This window comes from Mastigoproctus giganteus, chromosome 6, assembly GCF_048544385.1.
Source record: "Mastigoproctus giganteus isolate SK-2022 chromosome 6, ASM4854438v1, whole genome shotgun sequence".
Taxonomy (NCBI): Eukaryota; Metazoa; Arthropoda; class Arachnida; order Uropygi; family Thelyphonidae; genus Mastigoproctus; species Mastigoproctus giganteus.
The window spans coordinates 115353048-115372447 of NC_143580.1; the positions used below are offsets into that span (position 1 = coordinate 115353048).

A 19400-nucleotide genomic window follows, 5' to 3' on the forward strand; every position below is an offset into this window, starting at 1 on the left:
CTGCCTGAGGAAATTAAAAAGGCACAAGTTTAACCCAGTCTAGTATACAAGAAATAAAACCTACTGTGAAAGGAATCAGGTCAAAATCTTCTGTAATGTTTGAGTTATTAAAGTTCAAAGAGCAATCTGGACCTAGGGACATAAGCAAATTATATACAAGGTGGCACAAAACAAGCTGAACAGTTTGTTTTCTGTGTAACTTTAGAACGAAATGTAATAAATGAACTATCTAAATGGTGAATGAAAGCTTTATTCTTGGGATTTTTTTTACATCATATTACGCCTTCTACCCCCACTCCCTTCTTGCTCGCAAACATGTGCTCTTCTCACAGCATTTTCCATGGCATTTCTCAGAGTTTCAGGAGATATTGCTGCTATCTCATGCTAGATGTTCTCTTTCAGGGCCTCTATGGTTTGAGGATTATTGGCATACGATCACCAGTATGGATTCAGTCAGTGTCGATCCACTGGTGATATTCTGGCTTATGTTACCTATTTATGGACTAATTCAATGGAAAGGTTCGGTGAAACACAAGTAGTTGCTCTTGACATCTCAAAGGCTTTTGATAGTGTTTGGCATAAAGGTCTTCTAAACAAGCTTCCATCTTATGGTTTGCCAACTGTTTTTCGTAATTGGTTATCCAGTTTTCTTTTTCAAAGTTCAAGAATGCTGATGTTCCTCCAAGAGGCAGTGCTGATGGGTTCCCAGGTTTCTCTATATTTATTCATTTATAAAAAAGTGCTGCAAATTCTTTTGTGGCGACAGGCATATGTCTCCCTGGGCTGGGGCTATCATTGTTACCAATTTTATGTATGTGTTCGCATTGTTGGAGGTGAGTATTGCTTTATTTTGTCTTTTACTTATTTTATTTCAGTTTATTTCTAGGTTGGCTTTGTACGTAGCAGCACAATTGCATCTTGGCCAGTTTATCAAAAAGATAACAGGAATTTTCTGTATTTGTAACATGGCTTAGCATTTTAATTTTTTCGTAAGTCCTTAGAAATAAAAAAAAAAAAAAAATCTTGTTTCTTGCCATTTAACAGTTTTTGTATATTTTAGTTAAAAAATGAATGGATATTCAGTAGTTACATATCAAGAAGCTGTCGAACCATATCAAAGTGACTGATTGACTGGAAGGTGATGGTTAAATAATAAAATAGTTACACAGTTGCCTGGCAGGAAGGACGGAGGACGTCCTTCCTTACTTACAGGATGTTATGGATTTTGGAATACAAATATCCAGATATAAAAACCAAGTTAGACTCATAACTTCCGAAGCTTCCAAAATATTAGGGTTTCTTAAAAGAACAGTTAAAAGTTTTAATGACTTAAGATTTCTAGTTAAAGTATATCAAATGGTTTTATTTCCTGTATTGGAGTATACCTCTCAGGTCTGGTCTCCCAGGACAGATTAAGGCAATAGAAAAAAAAATACAGAAATCTTTTATTATATTTCTGGTATTTAAGGCTAATTTAATATAAAATATAAGTCCACTATAGAACAGATGCAATTTACAGATATATATGGTGTAACATGGCCTAAGTCACTGATGCACTTAAAAATCTCACCTTATCACTGACATATAATATACAGAGATGTAAACATTAGTAAAACCTCCCATCTCAGTCTCTGCTACTTCTATAGCTTTTGCTAAAGTTAAATAACAGTAATACAGTTATATTTTATAACAATAACCAGTTAAAAAAAAAAAAGTTTAAACTATATTATTCTACTTAATCTGTTCATTTACATAATAAAACACGCCTGTGTGCTCTGGATTCATAATTTATTTATCTTATTTTTGTTACACAGAGCATTAAAATTATGATAATTATCATAATTTTAATGCTCTGTGTAACAAAAATAAGATAAATAAACTGTTCATTTAACATTTTCGCAGCATCTTCCCCCTTCCCTCACTGATTTTGTTTGGGTTATCAATTGTCGAGTTTAACTTAAAAAATAAAGGCTAATAGAATTATGACCAGAAGCATCACTGAAGTAGATGACACACTGTTATCTTGTTAATTAAAAAAAAAAAAAAAAAAACATTGCTTATCATTGTTATCAATTTTATGTATCTTTCCTTAATAGAAATACTAGTTTAATTGTTGTTAAAGGATGAAACTAGTCTTTAGCAAAACAGTTTTTTTTCTTCTTCTTTTTGACTTTTGGTATTATATAATTATATATTTTTTAATATATATGCTTTATTTATGTAAATACAGTGGACTCCCACTTTACGATATTAATCCGTTCCAGAGACACTATTGTATTGTGCACCCAGTAACAAATTGTTTTTTGGTAATTCATTCCAAGACCTTGGAAGTTGAAATTTTTGCTATACAACTAAGCTATTTATCTCTTTAAAAGGCAATTTTTATAATGATTAAAAATAATATTGATATAAAAATAAACTAAAAGATGCAAAACACCGCTAGGCTAACATGTTTGCAAATGCCGCTTTTTTGGTTGAGAGGAAGAACCATGTGGATCGGTCGGAGACAATCGAAAGCACTGGTTAACATGATCACTTGCTGGTAGAATCAACTGCTTCATAGAATCAAATTTCAAAACACCAATTCAATTATTAAACAATCATCACTTTCATACGTTCGGTTATAAGAATCAATTTCGAACACCTTTGTGATATTTTTCTAAAGCACGTTTCTGGAGGTCACTACCATAAAACAATTTGCAGTTTCTGTTTTATTGGGCTTTTCTGTTAGTGCAATCTATTATGAATGGGTAGTAAACTATCTTATGACATTTGCAATAATACCAATAGCTGGAATTCTGTGGGTTTTTCCATTATTATGGTAAAATGTGTTTCTCCTTCCACGAAATCTTCAATCATATAAAAAACAAATTTTCAGAATCTTCTCTCTCCTATTTTTTAAGCTTCGTAAACATTTTACTGCATATCCCACTTGTGCGTATTGTGTTAGTTGCAATTAGTGCATGTAGTGTTTTTTGTTATTGATTGCTTATTTTTGTTTTAAATTTTCCACCAAAAAAAAAAAGTCAGTGAACAGAAATATCAGTTAGTATGTACATATTACAGTATTAATTAAACTATGTATGCAAGCATAAATTTATTTTTAGTTTGCTAACCTGTAGAAAATATTCTTTCAATTTTCTTGTATCAATTAATTTTTTTTAATTGGCAAGATAATAATGTGTAAATTTGCTTTATCTTTACAACTTGTTGATAATTTTCCTCCTATTTTTGCTTACTAGAAGTGCAGTTCAATAGAATTAAAATTCAATTTGGAAACGCGATCACAATGACCAGTGCTTACACTTTAAATTGCTATATCGTGTAGTGAACAGTATTTTTAAGTGAAACTTCTTTAGGTGTGCTCCAGGCAGTTTCCCATGGGAGTAACTTGCATTCGTGGATCGACAAAAAATCACCATGAAAATGCGACATGAAATGATTTATTACCTCTCACCAGGCATGAGCTGCTGTTTGTAGCAGCAATGCATAATGCAATCAGTACCCTTACAGCATGGCCACTAACTCTCGTGCGTGTTGCATTTATACTTTAAATCGTTATATCTCAGCTTCTAGCAATCTGATTTTAAAAATTTAAAAACCAAAATTTCTTTCATCATTCTCATCCATATTTCATAAAAAACTTCAGTGGAAAAAAATTTAATTCAACATGCCAAAGACTAATACTGAGCATTGTAAGGTGTACACAGTAGTCAGCTATAGTGGGGGTCTCAAGAGCCCATTATTTTTTTTGAAAATTTGCACACCCATTGTTGAAACAATCATTTATTTTACAAATGAAATCCTGACTGCAATTATTGAGTATCCAGAAACGAAACTTTTTGATTTAATTACAGTCAGACCTCTGTTTAACCAACTTCTTTATAGCAAGTTTTTTTTTTAATTCCTCTTCGCAATTACATTTAAAATATTTTCGTTGAACGAAGATTTCCATGTAACAAATGGATTAGGAGAGACAACTTTATATGCATTGTTCTCACCTCTGACCTTTAGGCAATTAGAAAGCATGAAGGGGATTACCGTTTCACAATGTTAATGGTGTCCATAAAACCTATGCAGTCATATACCGAGAAGTGGCACTCATAAATCTGCTTTCCATAACCAGTCAGAGGATTAATATTCTCGACACAAATTATAGTCTCTGGTCAACCTGTGTTGTGGTTCCCCTTTACTCCGACAAACAGGCATATGTTTTACGGAGAAGTAAGTGATCCACACCTTCCAGTAAATTTCTCGCGTCTATGTTTACTTGGTCACAGTAGCTGAATATTAGTGTGATTCAGACATTTTGCCTAGTATTCAAACTAGTGGCAGTAGCAACATGGGGGGGGGGATTGAGGCAACTAAGATATCATATGAACTTTACAAAGATGAAATATTGGCAGATTTTTAAACTTTGTCAGGCCTTTCACTGTGTAGAAAAGGTTCTAAAATATAATGGCATACAGGCAATAATTAAAAAACTATCACCAATCTCCAAAAAACTAGTGTGAATTAAGGATGATTGCTAAAGAACTTGATGTGGAAACTATAAAGATCGGTCGTGTGTTCGGGACACGATGGGCAGCTTGTAGCTTGCAGATGGCAATTGTGGGTTGGAGAAATTATCCCGCTTTATGCAAACATTTTGAATCAGAAATTTGGAATTTCTTAACCATTTAGCAGTAATGATCGACATCCTGCAGTAGCTCTCTTACCTTTAAGAAGCTTTACAGAATCACAATGGTAAAAGCATATAAATTAATTATTCGAACTATCAAAAAAATGCTATTGCTAATTTGAAAAATTATGAAGCTAAAATTGAGAGCATGTTGAAGTGGAAAGAATTTGAAGGAATCAAAATCTAAAGCAAAAAAAAAACCACCTCGTTACAGGTTATTAAATGTATTGTTTTATCCTTAAAGGATAAGTTATTAATGCAACAGAGTGATTTTAAATTAAACAAAAATAACGATACCATTGAAATAAATTTTAAACATATGCTACCCAAAATCGTGGAATGTGAAAGAACTTTCGTCTCGGTCACAAGATGTTGAAAACCAAATAAGAAATTTGTTTTCTGATAAAATATGAAATAAAAATTAATGAATTTAGAGATTTTGTCGAAGACAGTTTCTTTAAAATCTAGTGAAATTCCCTCTTCAATTAAGAAAGCCAGAAATATCTTTGAAACCACTGCGATTAGCTGTGCTGAAGCTTTCGGCGTAATGAATAATATTGTGAGAATTAAACAACATTGCAGATTATGATGACCATACTAAATGGAAAACCATTGATTCAATTTGATCTGGATTGTTATCTCAAATCATTCCTCTGTAATCGTTGCTCGGCTATTGAGCAAAGCAGAAGATCGACAACAAATATTAATAAAGAAGTAAATTGGCAATTTTTAGAATAAGTTTTTCTTGAATATTTGGGAAATAATTTTTTTTTCATGTAACCTGATTTTTTGTGTACTTTTTCTAAAACGTTTTTTTATGTAATATTTGTTTTTATATTGTGGAATGTTTTGTGATAGTTTTTGTTATTTGTGATATGAGAAATATTTCATGTTATTTTTTATTCGCAATATTGAAATTTTATCATAAAAAATGTATCCATTATATTTCCTTAGTTGTTAAAAAAAAAAAAAAGACTAATAAAAAAAGTTGCACACGTGCCGAGCACGCGCAGTAGATGGTTTATGCAAAACATGCTTTGCGTTTCTTTTAAGTATTTTGGTTTGTATATATCGATTATGAAATAAGCTTTTTATTGTAAGTATTTTATTGATCGTTCAGATTTTCATAATTTCTAGAGGGCAAGATACAATGGATTTATGATAACTAAAGAGATGTATACTTGCGAGTGTAACGTATCTAAATATCTCTGTAAAATAGCACTGACTGATGTACCGATCTTTTAGTTGAAGCGATATACGCAGCTGTTAGGGGAACCATAACAATGGAATGTAACAAAAATGTGAGATGAAAAAAGAAATTGTTGACAAATATTTGTATTGATGGAATCATACTTACTGCAGTAGTAACTTCAGGAAGCATGATTGTGATGTCATACTATTCAAAAATTCAAAACTCCAGACACTGTCGTATCCAGTTATCGTAAGGAGAGGCATGACAACCAGGTTTTTAAGTTTTTTTTTTTTTTTTTTGATAGACCTAGGAACGTTTTACACATTCACTTATATGCATGATGGGGTAATAAGCCGCATCTGTCCACCCCCTAAATCCGTCCGACTCGAGATATCATACCAATCACGAAAAATGAGTCATGCACTCTAATCACACTACTAGTAGTGAGAGTGTGAAGTGCCTCTGGTGGAAGCCGCAGATAACGTCACTTCCGTGACGTATCAAATTTACTGGGTAGAAAGTTGGAAAAACTGCGAGCCCATTGTTAAAATATTCACAGCTCACCACTGGGTGTATAGAACACATGTGCAATGCGACCACAGAAACTACCTCTATTGAGTACAATGGAGAGATCTGTAAAAACTTTACGATAAACTTGCAAAACAATTGTAAAATATTAAACCACTGTAACATTTAAATAATAAACGTTTAAAAAAGAAAAGATTCTAAAGAAGTTTCACTTAACTTCTGCTATGCATGCTCAGCAAACAATTTTTTATTATGGACAGTCAATCGTAAAGCAATTTTATTGTACAGTGAACCAACCAGTCATTAAGCAGGGGTCTACTGTATTTAACATTTGGACATAGTATAAAGTTGTATTCACCACCTTATGGCTGTTGGCATGTAATATTAAAAAAGTGATTTGGTCTATTAAGTGCATAGCATATAAACACTATGCTAATGCATTCTCCAGTTATCCCTACCATGATTTTCTCTAGTAAGAAATATATCTGGGGAATTATCATAATTTTGAAACTGGAGTTCCATTTCTCACAGAAATATTCATTATAATAAAAGTATATTTAAATTTTTTTTCGATTGTTTTTATCATATGCAGTGTTTATAATAATTTGATATAATTCATTTTAAAGTATTTAAAGAAAAAATATTTATTTCAAGTTTCCAATGAAAATTCATGATAAAAATCTCATCACAATTTCTCTTTAAATGTAAAATTATACATTCTTATTCAAAAAGTGTGTGTATGTGTGTGTGTATTTTTTTTTTTTTTTTTTTTTTTTTATTAATGTTCCTCTATAGGTTCTTCTTCATTTTCAAATTCTATGTCATCATCTGCTGTGGCTTCTTGATATTGTTGATATTCCGATACAAGGTCATTCATATTTGATTCAGCTTCTGTAAATTCCATTTCATCCATTCCCTCTCCTGTATACCAGTGAAGGAAGGCTTTACGCCGGAACATTGCTGTAAGAAGTATTTGTTACTTTTATTTTTTTTAGAATGACATAAATGAAATATTCTGTGAAAACACTAATGAAGAAAAATAAGAATATATACTGGGATCAGTAGGACTCGTTTAATAAAATTTAAAGACAAAGTGGCAAAAGTAAAACAAAAAATGCTATAAATAAGTGCAGTAAAGGAAAATTATAATTGCAATATTAATTTTATAAGACAGTCTGTAAATGAATAGCCTGACCATGTATCTGTAGAATGCACAACAGCCAAAAAAGATACAAAACTAAGCTTGGGATTCCGATGGTATCCCATCACAAATAATCTTCTTTACTTTAAGCATATCCGTGTCACAGCCAAATTGAATCATGGATCTGTTTTACATAGACTATTACCCAGTGTACCAAACCAACTTAAGGTGCTCTTCACTAAGATTGATGCTAAAATTGTGAATATTGTGATAGTGATAAAAGGCTGAAGGCTGAAGTTATCCAAAAAGTTAAAATTCATTTTCACTATAAAACTCCTTGTTATAAAATTTAGAGAACTTGCCTTTTTGAGCTATGCTCACAAATGTGTAAAGCATCTACTGTCTTTAGCATCTACCTCCGTCTCCTCTGAATGGGGTTTTTTTTTTTTTTTTTTTTAATTAGGTGGCACATTGACTTCTGTGGCCATAATGCACCTCCCAAAGTTTTTGCATTTTATTCTGATCCAAGCCTGAGGTGGGATTTGAACCCACAACCTTTGGGTTGCCAGGCAGGAAACTTTACCCACCTGGCTAGCCCAGTCGGCCCTCTGAATGTGAGCACCTGTATATGGCAAGGGGACCTCTCAGTGATGCTTCTGGTCCTCTAGATTAGCATCTGTGAGGTCCAATACCCACAGTTTAGGTTCCAGAATGTTTTCCATAGGAGCTTGGTATGTGTGCTGTGATCCATGGACATTCAGAAGGGGAGTTAAATCCTAGCAGCTGAGGATTTAACTCCCCTTTTTGACAGGACAGTAGCTGCCCAGGATCAATTGGTTAGTGGGTCAACAATGCCAGAGCCAAGTCCCTACCCTCATGGTCTGAGGAACAGGATTAAGGTTGGTAGAGATGTGGATATTTTGCTTGGGTAACCTTGGTGCTTCACCCCCAAGCACTTTTATTGCTTGCCAGTAGTGGGCATCCCTTTGGGCTCTATAATGGGTGGGGAGCACAGGCACTGAACCAAATAAAATGTTTGTTAATCTGGATAATGTAAATCCTATATCCAGGAACCCATCAAGCTCCCTATCAGAAAATTATATCAACAAACAACAGAGACCCAGAACTGGAGACATCAGGTCCAATGCTTTGAGCCCTTGCCTACACCAGATGGAAAAGACCACAGTTCAAATCCCATTGAGGTTTGAATTTTTGGAATTTGTATGGGTTTTTTCCCTTACAATGAGCTATTTACCATATGTTAGTTAAAAACAGCTCTAACTCTAAGTTTTTTTTTTTAAATGGACTGGATGACATCCATTATGAAATGATTAAGCACTTTTCACAAAATATATGAATTGTCTGCTCTTTTTGTATAACAGAAATTTTTGTGAGGAACAGTTTCCAGAATCATGGCATAAGACAATGTTGAATGCCTATATTACATGGAATTTAAGCAAATGGCTTCCTCTCTGAATATAGTGCAGCTTCCAAAGGAACAGGCCCACTTTGGACCATCTAAGTAGACTGGAAAATCTATCTAAGATGCATTTCTAAAATGAAAAATTCAACCCTGCAACTTTTTGATCCTACCTTGCATATAGATTTTAATGGAGACTATAAATCAGAATGGGTCTAAAATTTTTCTAGAGACCAAGAGAGCATAATGTTTTGATCCAGCTTTATCTTCTTGAGTAGTAACCAAACATCCAAAATACACTTTCACTTATTCATTACCAAACAAATTAATAGTGGACACTAAGAATATTCATTACCAAACAAATTAATAGTGGACACTAAGAATTTAATATTCTTAGAGTGATACTAACTGAAAAAATATCAATTTTAGCAAAAAAAAAACCAAAAACAAATCTGGCACGTATTTCATTTAATGGGCTGGCCAAACGGTGAGGCATATATTGGTACGTGCACTTGAGTCAAGCCTGCAAAATACAGTAGTGTTTTTGTATTTATCTGATGTTATGAACTTCTGCCCTATGTGGCTGTCCCAGACTATAAACAGAAAAATTTTTTTTTTTTTTTTTTTAATAGCAACTACTAATGGCAAGTTTTTTAAAAATATTACTCACTTAAAAGAAAAAACACTTATGAGCAAACTGGGTTTGCTACTTAGTGCATCAATGTCATATTGTAAAGGCACTTTGCTATGAGTTGGTTGTGGGACTGTATTAATGAAATCTAAGTAAATGTGAAAGTTATTCCTTACATCCAATTCTTTAGTTTTGACTTCATAACAATTATACACAACCTTCCCTTAACAAAGCCATGATTAAACCCTTACTGTCCAGATTTACATCCTTAACTAAGGATTCCATAATCTCTCTATGCCTAAGGCATGGTAAGATGAGTTTGCTTCCCAATTCTCATCAACTGTAGCCAGGAGCTACAGTTGATGAGACTTGGGAAGCAAACTCATCTTACCATGCCTTAGGCATACAGTCTGACCTCAGATTGTCTGTGCCTAATATTGTTAATACCTACATGTACAGTAATATCACCTTTTGTTCTATATCATTAACCCTGGCTGAAGCATTACAAAAGACATATCCTACATCTTGTTCTACTTGTCCATATTACACAGTATATTCTCTGTTTCTCTAACAACTGAGTCACCCAGATTGTCTTTTGGGACTAGCATTTTCTGTCCCTGGTGTATTAGAGAAGGCTCCAGCATAGAGTTGGACACCCACATGCCTTCTAACTCCCCTGATTTATTTTCTCCTATGCCATTAATCCTCTTCTTCAAGCAGTTGATTTCATTCAATAAAATACTGAGTTTACACTTAATTTTTTCTCAATCCCTGTGCATCTAGGAATCACTTATGGTATTACTGTGTACCTCTACAATGCTGTCCAAACTTTTTTGAAGCTGATGCACTATTTATGTGCTAAAAATAATCCCAATCCAGAATTTTGTAATTATTCAACATCACACCCTTTTTGTTTCTTTAATTAAGTTGATGGTAAATTAGGTATGCAACTTTGTTTTTAGCCAAAAATACGTAGATAAGAGGGAAGATGTATGCCACTAAGCACGTGCTTTACCAAGCAATCAACTATCAGCCATTAGCTTCTAAAGAGAAAGCTGTCTAGAGTTTAATGGTTGCATAGTATGAAGCACACAAAGAAATAAATGTAAATTACTATATTGTATTTTAACAAGTCAGCTAAATCAATATATGTAGTGAAAGGATATGATGCCAAAATCTGGCAACACCCTTTGGAAAATGCTGCTCTAAATCAGTGGCATCCAATATATGCCATAGTAAGAACAAAAAAAAAAAAGGAAAAAAAAGACTCAGAATTCTGACTAGTCATTGCCATAACTAAGCTAAATTTCTAACTAAAAAGTATAATATAACACCCTACACTAATTATAATTTACTCAATAAAACACTATAATAAGATTTAGTACACCTTAAAATATCTTGACAGTTGTTTATTGAATAATTGCACCAATGAGAAATTTCTGTTACTAGCTCCTCTAACTGTTGTAACCTACCTCTCTGATTTACATTTCAAAGTATCAATAAACTACAGTTTGCACCAATCTATAAAATAACTTTAATATTCTTTTTAATGCTATTCATATTCAGTTAAATATGCTGTTTAAATTACACAAAGACATACTTATCTATAATGCTGGGTTTTTAGCAGCAAAAATTACCATTAAAAGCTTCTGTTCATTTAACCAACTTTTGAAATACTTGTTGCTTGATCTAATAAAGTACCTATCTATGTGTCAGAGTAAAAACTATAAGATGAATTACAATTTAGAGAACAAATAATGGGGGGGGGAAAGACATTGAAAGCTAGCCAGTTAATCTGGAGCTGTAAATAACTATGACAGAGACTCAAATCTTGCCAAATCTCATAATTCTGGGCCTTTATAATGTTTTATATATCATAAATATTTTAATAATTCCATAATAATGGCAGTCTACTGTCTGACATTGGGGGATGAATGTAATGAATTTATTTATTGTATCAAGTGGTACCTGCTAAAACTTGGCAATACTACTAGTCAATTTAGATAATTATAATCCCCTACTTGCCCAAGTGGGGGGATTATAATTGGATAATTATATTATATAATTGCAGGGTGGAAGGACTTTAAAAAGACAAAAAAGTAAGTAATAATAAGAAGAAAAGAATATGCATAACATCTGGACACAATTCAAGGTCCAGTCCAAGACCTGCCGAAGACAGAACTGCCAGCACAAGGAACTGGGGAATTCTACAATCATTAAATCAGAACAAGGAACTGGAGCTTCTGAGTTGCCCATAACAATCACAGCAATGCTGACAGCACCATGATGTCCCTTGTTTTTCTTTTGATGGCTCTTGTTTATAAACAAGGGACATCAGGAAAAAACCAAAAGATATTGATTATGCAGATGCAAAAATGGGAACGAATACCACCTTGATTCTCGAACAGAAACCACATCCTTACCCACTCCCACCGAAACAAATCCAGTCATTCTGTCCCATCATACAGCACATTCCTGCATAGGAGAACCTATATGCTGTGTTAGCATATAGGTTATTGATACTGGCACACATCTTCCATATTAACGTTTGCAGCTGAGTTCTATAGCACCCAGATCCTCACCTGTAGATTGCAAGAGCCTGATCTACCAGAGTGTGTCATACTCCACCATGAGGGGCCATCAATTTTCCCCAAGAATAGACCTACTACTAGTTTTTACTATTATTAGTTTTTAAACAGCAGACAGAAATAGCAAATTGCTGATGCCTGAAACATTCATTGGAATTTTATTGGTTCCAAGTCCAAAAGGTTTGGGGACCACTGCTCTATTAGATAATTTTATGGCCTGATTTTGCATCTTTGGCACTGGTTATATAAAACTGAGGTGTTTTTTGCCCTGTAAAATTAATCTAGAAATTAACAAGTTACTGGTATAAGTTATATGACCTAGTTCTTTAACTCATCTTGATTTGTTTTGAGCATCTTTAATTATTCAGTTTATAAATTCCTTTGAATAATTTCAAAGATATATTTTAATATAATAGACTATCAGTCTCAAAAATTTAGTAATTTAACTGACCTGTAAACTGTTCAGAAATTCTCTTGAAAATTTCTTGAATAGCTGTTGAATTGCCTATGAAGGTTGCAGACATTTTAAGACCACGAGGAGGAATATCACATACAGCAATTTTAACATTGTTGGGAATCCACTCAACAAAATAGCTGAAAATAAATTAAATATTATTCATTATTCAAAATAGCATTTTTGTTATCAGCATTTATATTTATTACAGTTTAATTTTTTATGAATGTGTTTTTGATGCAAAGAGTCAAAGGAGATTATATGAAAAATCAGCTTTCTGATGTGCGAGTGTAAGAGTGAAGAAAAAGGTTGATGCAATCAAAGGAATTAAAAAGGGAGGCCAAGCATTCAGCTGCACCACTCAGTGCTAGAACCAAAACTATGCATCAGATAACACAGCTGAATCAACAAAGAGAGAAAGCACTGGTCCCAATAAAAGACCCCATTGTCAGTGACTGTATTGTTAGGAAAATGAAGAATATATATATTTGCAAAAAGAAGAGTGAAACAGGACTAAGGCATGTGTGAAAGGGTAAAAAGTCAATGATGCTGAAGAACAGTTGTCATCTTTTAAGCACAAAAGGTGATATTTTATACATGTTGGTATTAATGTTAAGAAAAGGCAATCTGAGAATTTACTTAACAGGTAGAGGGGCATGTTGAGAAGAAGCCACAAGTTAAGCTTAAATGTGAATAGTTGGAATTTTGCCTAGACTTTTTTTTTTATGAAAACCCCAAACATGAAAAGTATTATAACCTATAGTACTTAGTACCGTGTATGGGTTGAGATGATAAAAGAAGATACTTATTGACCATAAACTTAAATTTCTGTAGATTGTAATTTTCTAGATAATTGGGTTAATAAGTGAAAAAGAAAAAAGTTGCTTCTGTGCATTTGAAGTTGGACAGTAAAGGATGCTGACTTGTTATGGCATGTGTTTGGCCTAGTTTGAGAGAGAGAGAGAGATAGAAAATTCAGAAGAACAGCACCCATGAGAAGTATCAACAGAAAAGGCATGCAGCAGAAACAGAACATCTATGAGAAAGAGAGCAGAGATTTTGTAAGAGATGGGTTATTAATTAACCCAATTATCCTCTTTTGAATGGAGTCTAGAAGCCTGAGAGGTTATGAGGGCTGCCTCAGCTGGGGGACCAATAGTCCACGGTAGGATGAATTTGAGATTTATAGAGTGAGTAGCTGTTTATAAGAAAAGTAATGCCGAGAGTGAAAGAGAAAACCCATCCATTTTTCAGATGCAGAGGAAGCAATATTTGAGAAAAAAGAGAGAGATTAGAAGTCAAGGAAATCCATAATAGAGAGATATGCGATCTTGTTCAGAAATCAGAGTGCTGTCGAAGATAAGAACAGGAGAATCCTTTTAGACAGGACTGAGTTTTAGAAGGATTGAAATTAACTAAGTTATCTTTTTCCCCACTGGAGAATTACCTGGAGATCAGCATTTAAGGAATAGGTAGTGGATATTCAAGAAGTTGAAGCTGTTTGTGCAGTGCAAGGTTTCTCAAACTGGAAGGTGGAATGCAATATGCTATCATGGGCAAACTATGGATAGGATTTCCAGTCAATGGAAGGTCATTAGCATAGGCACATGACGCAAGAAAGCAAGCTTATATAGCATCAGCCAGGAAAAAAAAAAAAAAAAAAAAATCCTCATTTCACTCTTCTACTCACTCCAAACATTTGTCTAGTTCTACCTTGAATCTATTTAAGCTATCAAATTCTATAATGACAGATGGAAGTTTGCTCCAGCAATCAACCACCTGCTGGCTAAAGGCAAAACTTCTGCACAATCTATCCTACAACTGTTTTTCCTCAATTTGAATTTATGCCCTCTCAAGCGATTATTCTGAGCTAGAGGAAGAATCCATCAGCATTGAGCATGCTTAAACCACTCAAGGCTTTATACACCTCAATTAGATCACCTTGCAGGGACCTAGTCTCCAGTCACTGTAATTTGCAAAACTTAAGCCTTTCTTCATAAGAGCAACCCTTTGTTCCATTCACTAATCTTGTTTCCCTTCTCTGTACTCATTCCAGCAGCTCCACATCCTTCTTAGAATGAGGCCTCCAGACCTCTATATAGTACTCAAGGTGTGGCCTGGCCACTGCCTTATACAAGGAGATAATCACCTTATCCCTGCTAGAAAAATTGCTGTATATCATTGATAAGACACCAGACCATCTGCATTGCTCAGAAAACTTCATTAATATACAAGAGGAAAAGAGTGGTAGAAAGAACTCAAACGTGGGAAACACCAGCATCAGTGGAAGTGGAGAAATTAGAAGACAGAGAGCCATCTACCATCAAGTGCAGCAAGTAGTCAAACAGATAACCTGGTACCCAATTACTAAAAAAAAAAAAAAAAAAAGAAGTTTGCAAACCATAAAATGGAAGTTTATTTAAAAGACTTATGCCAAACACGGCAGCCTTTGAAATGTCAAGAGCAACTGTTTCAGTTTCAAGCTTTTCCATTGAATTTTTCCATAAATGGGAAATATCACGGTATATCACCAGTGGATTGACACTGATGGAAGATATACTGGCACAATCATTGATCAGATGGAAGGTTGAGATAGTTTAGGATTTCGTGGGTAATGGAGAAATCCATTACTTTAGAAATAGTAGAAGTAAATGCAATGGGATGATAATTGAATGAGAGGGATTTGTCACCCTTTTTAGGAATTGGCTGGATATGAGCAAATTTTCAAGCAGAAGGAAAAACACCAATGGAATAAGGAAGCGTAAAAAGATAACACAGGAAAGTAGTAAACTCAGGAGCACAGTAGTGAATGGTTTTGACAACAAGTGGAGAAATACCATCAGAACCTGGCACTTTCATGGCATTAAGACCGTTCAAAATTCTTTTTTTTTTTTTTTTTTTTTTTTTATGAAAACTCTAAACACAAGAGATATTAAAACCTATATGCTTGGGTCAGAGTTTGAAAAGAAGAAATTAGATATTTGTTGATGTTAGACTTTTTCCGCAAATTTCCGCACGTCTATCCTACATTTGTCTTTCCTCAATTTGAATTTATGCCCTCTCAGGTGATTTTTCTGAGCTAGAGGAAGAATCCCATCAGCATTGAGCATGCTTAAACCATTCGAGGCTTTATACACCTCTATCAGATCACCTCGCTGGTGCCTAGTCTCCAGACACTGTAATTTGCAAAACTTAAGCCTTTCTTCGTAAGAGCACCCCTTTGTTCCATTCACTAATCTTGTTGCCCTTCTCTGTACTCGTTCCAGCAGCTCTACATCCTTCTTGAAATGAGGTCTCCAGACCTGTATACAGTACTCTAGGTGTGGCCTGACCATTGCCTTATACAATGGAATAATCACCTCCTTATCCCTGCTGGAAAAATTCCTGTATATCATTGACAATACTCCATGAGCTACTCTTGCAGCCCGTCTGCACTGCTTAGAGAACTTCATATCTGCCTGCACAACCACCCCCAAGTCCCTTTCATTCTCTACCACTGTCAGTGTAGTACCACAGAGTTGATACGTTGCTCTGGGGTTGCTGTTTCCCATGTGTAGTACTTTACATTTATCAATGTTAAACTTCATTTGCCACCTCTCAGCCCATCTGCTCAACCTTTCCAGATCCTGTTGCAGCAGCATAGTGTCAGTAGTGTCCTTGACAACCCTGCCAACCTTTGTATCGTCTGCAAACTTGGACATTAAGCCCGATATACCATCATAAATATCATTTATAAATACAGAAAACAATAATGGACCCAACACTGAGCCCTGAGGGACTCCACTAATAACATCAGTCCACGATGAGCAGTGTCCATTGATTACCACTCTGTCTTCTCCCCCTCAACCACCCCTTTATCCATAGCAGCAATTTGCCTCCAATGTCACACTGCTCCAATTTGTGTAGCAGTCTTCCATGTGCAACAGTATCAAAAGCCTTTCTAAGATCCAAGTATATAATATCAAAGTTATTCCCTGCATCCAGTTCTTTTGTGACTGCATCATAGTATCCAATCAAGTTGGTCAGGCAAGACTTCCCCTTAACAAAACCATGCTGTGTCTGAGCTTTAACTGAAGTCTTGTCTAAATGATCCTGCAGTGCTTCTTTAACCAGTGCCTCCATTAATTTTCCTGGAACAGAAGTTAAGCTCACAGGTCTATAATTACTTGTGTCAGCCTTTGATCCTCCTTTGTGAACTGGGGTCACATTTGCACATTTCCAGTCTATGGGTACCTCCCCTGAGTCCAAGGAAGCTCTCATAATTATGGCTAAGGGTTTGCTTACTTCCTTTGCTGCCTCCTTTAATATAACTGGATAGATCCCATCCACCCCGGGTGCCTTTCTTGTGTTTATCTTCAACAGTTTCTCCTCCACTTTACTCCCAGTTATTTCAAGATTCTGTAGCTTACTGCTAGAGTTGAATACACCTCTGGCATTCCCCTCGCTGAATAACTCCTCATGTGTGAATGTCGATGCAAAATATTCAGGTATTCCTCAGATTGGGTTAATGTAAGAAGTGGGGTTCCCCAAGGATCAGTATTGGGACCACTGTTGTTTTTGATTATCTTAAATGACATCTATGAAGGGATGGAGGGCATGAGGTCTTGCAACTTGCAGATGATGAAAAGATCAGTAGAGTAGTTAATGATCGCTGCCAAGCAGAGCTTCTTCAGAGTGGCCTATATAGACTTCCGGGATGGTCAGAAACGTGGCAGCTGTGCTTTAATTCAGCAAAATGGGGTTGCTGTTCCCTAGCCTTACACTTGGGGAACAGCAACCCCAAAATAATATACATTTGGTGGAGTTAAACTAAAGTCGGTAGTGGAGGAACGGGACATGGGAGTTACGATACGGTCAGACATGACGTTGTCCGACATGAATTGTGGACAGGTTGCAATGTTGCATGGTGTCCTATCGATGATTTATCGAACATTTGATAGTAGAGATAACGACATCATAATCACATAAAGGTGATTTTATAACCTGTGTGTGATTAAATTATAAACAATTATTTTTTTTTAAATTAGTACCGAAAAACCGGGAAAAAAAATGACCGGGATCCCGGTATTGTAAGCCCTACCTGGACTGTGTACTTAGAAGGGTTGTTTGTGAGAAAAAGATCAAGTGGTTGGCTTTGTGGTTAGGATTGTCTAGTGTTGTGGTAAGTAAATGAACAATCTGTGCGAGGTTATTAGTAATTGCAAAAGCCTCAACATCTCAACCAGCTGTGTCCGTACGAATAGAAAAATGGAAGCCAGCTGGAATTGTGAACATTAAAATCACCAAATAAAATTATCTCACTGTTAGGAAAGTTGGACTGGAGGAAGTCAACAAGTTCCACATGATTAGTGTAGTTGGGAAAATGATAGATTCAACATATGAATTTGACAGAATGGGATAGAGAAATTTTAAGCCAAAGAAAATCGAAAAGAGTAGATTCCAAATTGCTAAATCTCTGATAGGGAACATCAGAGTAGACATGTGCACAAGTACCACCTTTGAAGCAAAAGGAATCATGCAGTGAATACACTTGGTCGTCGGCTTACGACCTATGCAACTTACAACCACAAAAAAATAAAATAAATTAATAATAAATCAGGAAGTCACTACTGAGGACACGCATAACCCAGGAGAGGAGGCACATCGATGACGGGAGGCCTGAGGAAAACACCAGGCACACACTCAGTCACTCTCTCTCACATACATCCAGTCACTTTCAAGCATCTGTTGCATGTGGTGTATTAATTAAAATTCTACTGAAATATCCATAAAATGTTTAGTAAAAGGAAAATGCCTTCATCTACATATACGCCAGCTAAGAAGTCAAGGAAAACTATTGATTTAGAGTGTAGAATGAAAATTATCCAACAGTATGAAGGCGGAAAGAAAGTGAATACGTGACGTGACTTGAAGTTATCACATTCCACGGTATCGACGATACTTAAGGACAAAGAAAGAATTCGGGAAGCTGTGAAAAGTTCTGCACCCATTAAGTCTACAATTTTAACCAAACAATAACAGTAACCCATCCATGAAATGGAGAAATTGTTGTTTGTGTGGATGGAAGATTTAATACAAAAAAAAAATACACCCATGAGCCTTCACACAGTGCAAGCAAAGGCTAGAAGTTTGTTTCAGAGTTTAAAATCACATGCCGGAGATGATTAAGCAGAAGATTTTCAGGCTAGTACTGGGTGGTTTAAGCATTTTAAAAAAAAAAGATTTGCTTTGCATAATGTCTATAAATAAACATCTCCTACCTCAAACTCATGAACATGACCCTGACAATGCACAACCCAGCACAAGCAAAGATTAAAAATTGATTTTGTAAATTTCATTATTTATTAATTTTAGGTTGTATTTTTGTGTTTACAGTACATTATGTACAGTATTATTTTTCACATTATGTACAATATAATTATAGATTGTAGTTTTGTTTTTTTATAAACAGTATGAATAATAAACAAATTAAAATGTAGAGAACATTTGAATATAACCTCATATAGAGAGATGGCCTAGGCATAGAAACGAAGGTATGTACAGTATCGCTAAGTAAAAGATAAAAACATTACTGTATTTAAAATGAAAAATAAAAGATGATAATTTTAAAGATTATAAAAATAAATTATAAAGATGATAAAATGAATAGAAAGGTTAAAAAATACTGTTAATAAATATGTGGCCGACATACGACCAGATCAACTTATGACCTGTCAGTCAGAACAGAAATCGGTCGTAAGTTGACGACCAACTGTAATTGGGACA

At 34.8% G+C, this 19400-nt stretch overlaps 1 protein-coding gene across 1 annotated transcript in view; it reads right to left on the reverse strand.

The window, feature by feature from the left end:
* Window positions 1-7019: 7019 nt before the first annotated feature.
* The window catches only part of LOC150084521 (tubulin beta-2 chain-like), a 139604-nt gene continuing 127223 nt past the window's right edge, over window positions 7020-19400 (reverse strand). The window contains exons 7-8 of the mRNA XM_090376471.1: window positions 12633-12775; window positions 7020-7361 (exon numbers count right to left, since the gene is read on the reverse strand). Of these exons, the coding sequence (XP_090232597.1) occupies window positions 7180-7361; window positions 12633-12775 (325 nt within the window). The 3' untranslated portion in view covers window positions 7020-7179. The remainder of the gene's footprint in view (window positions 7362-12632; window positions 12776-19400) is intronic.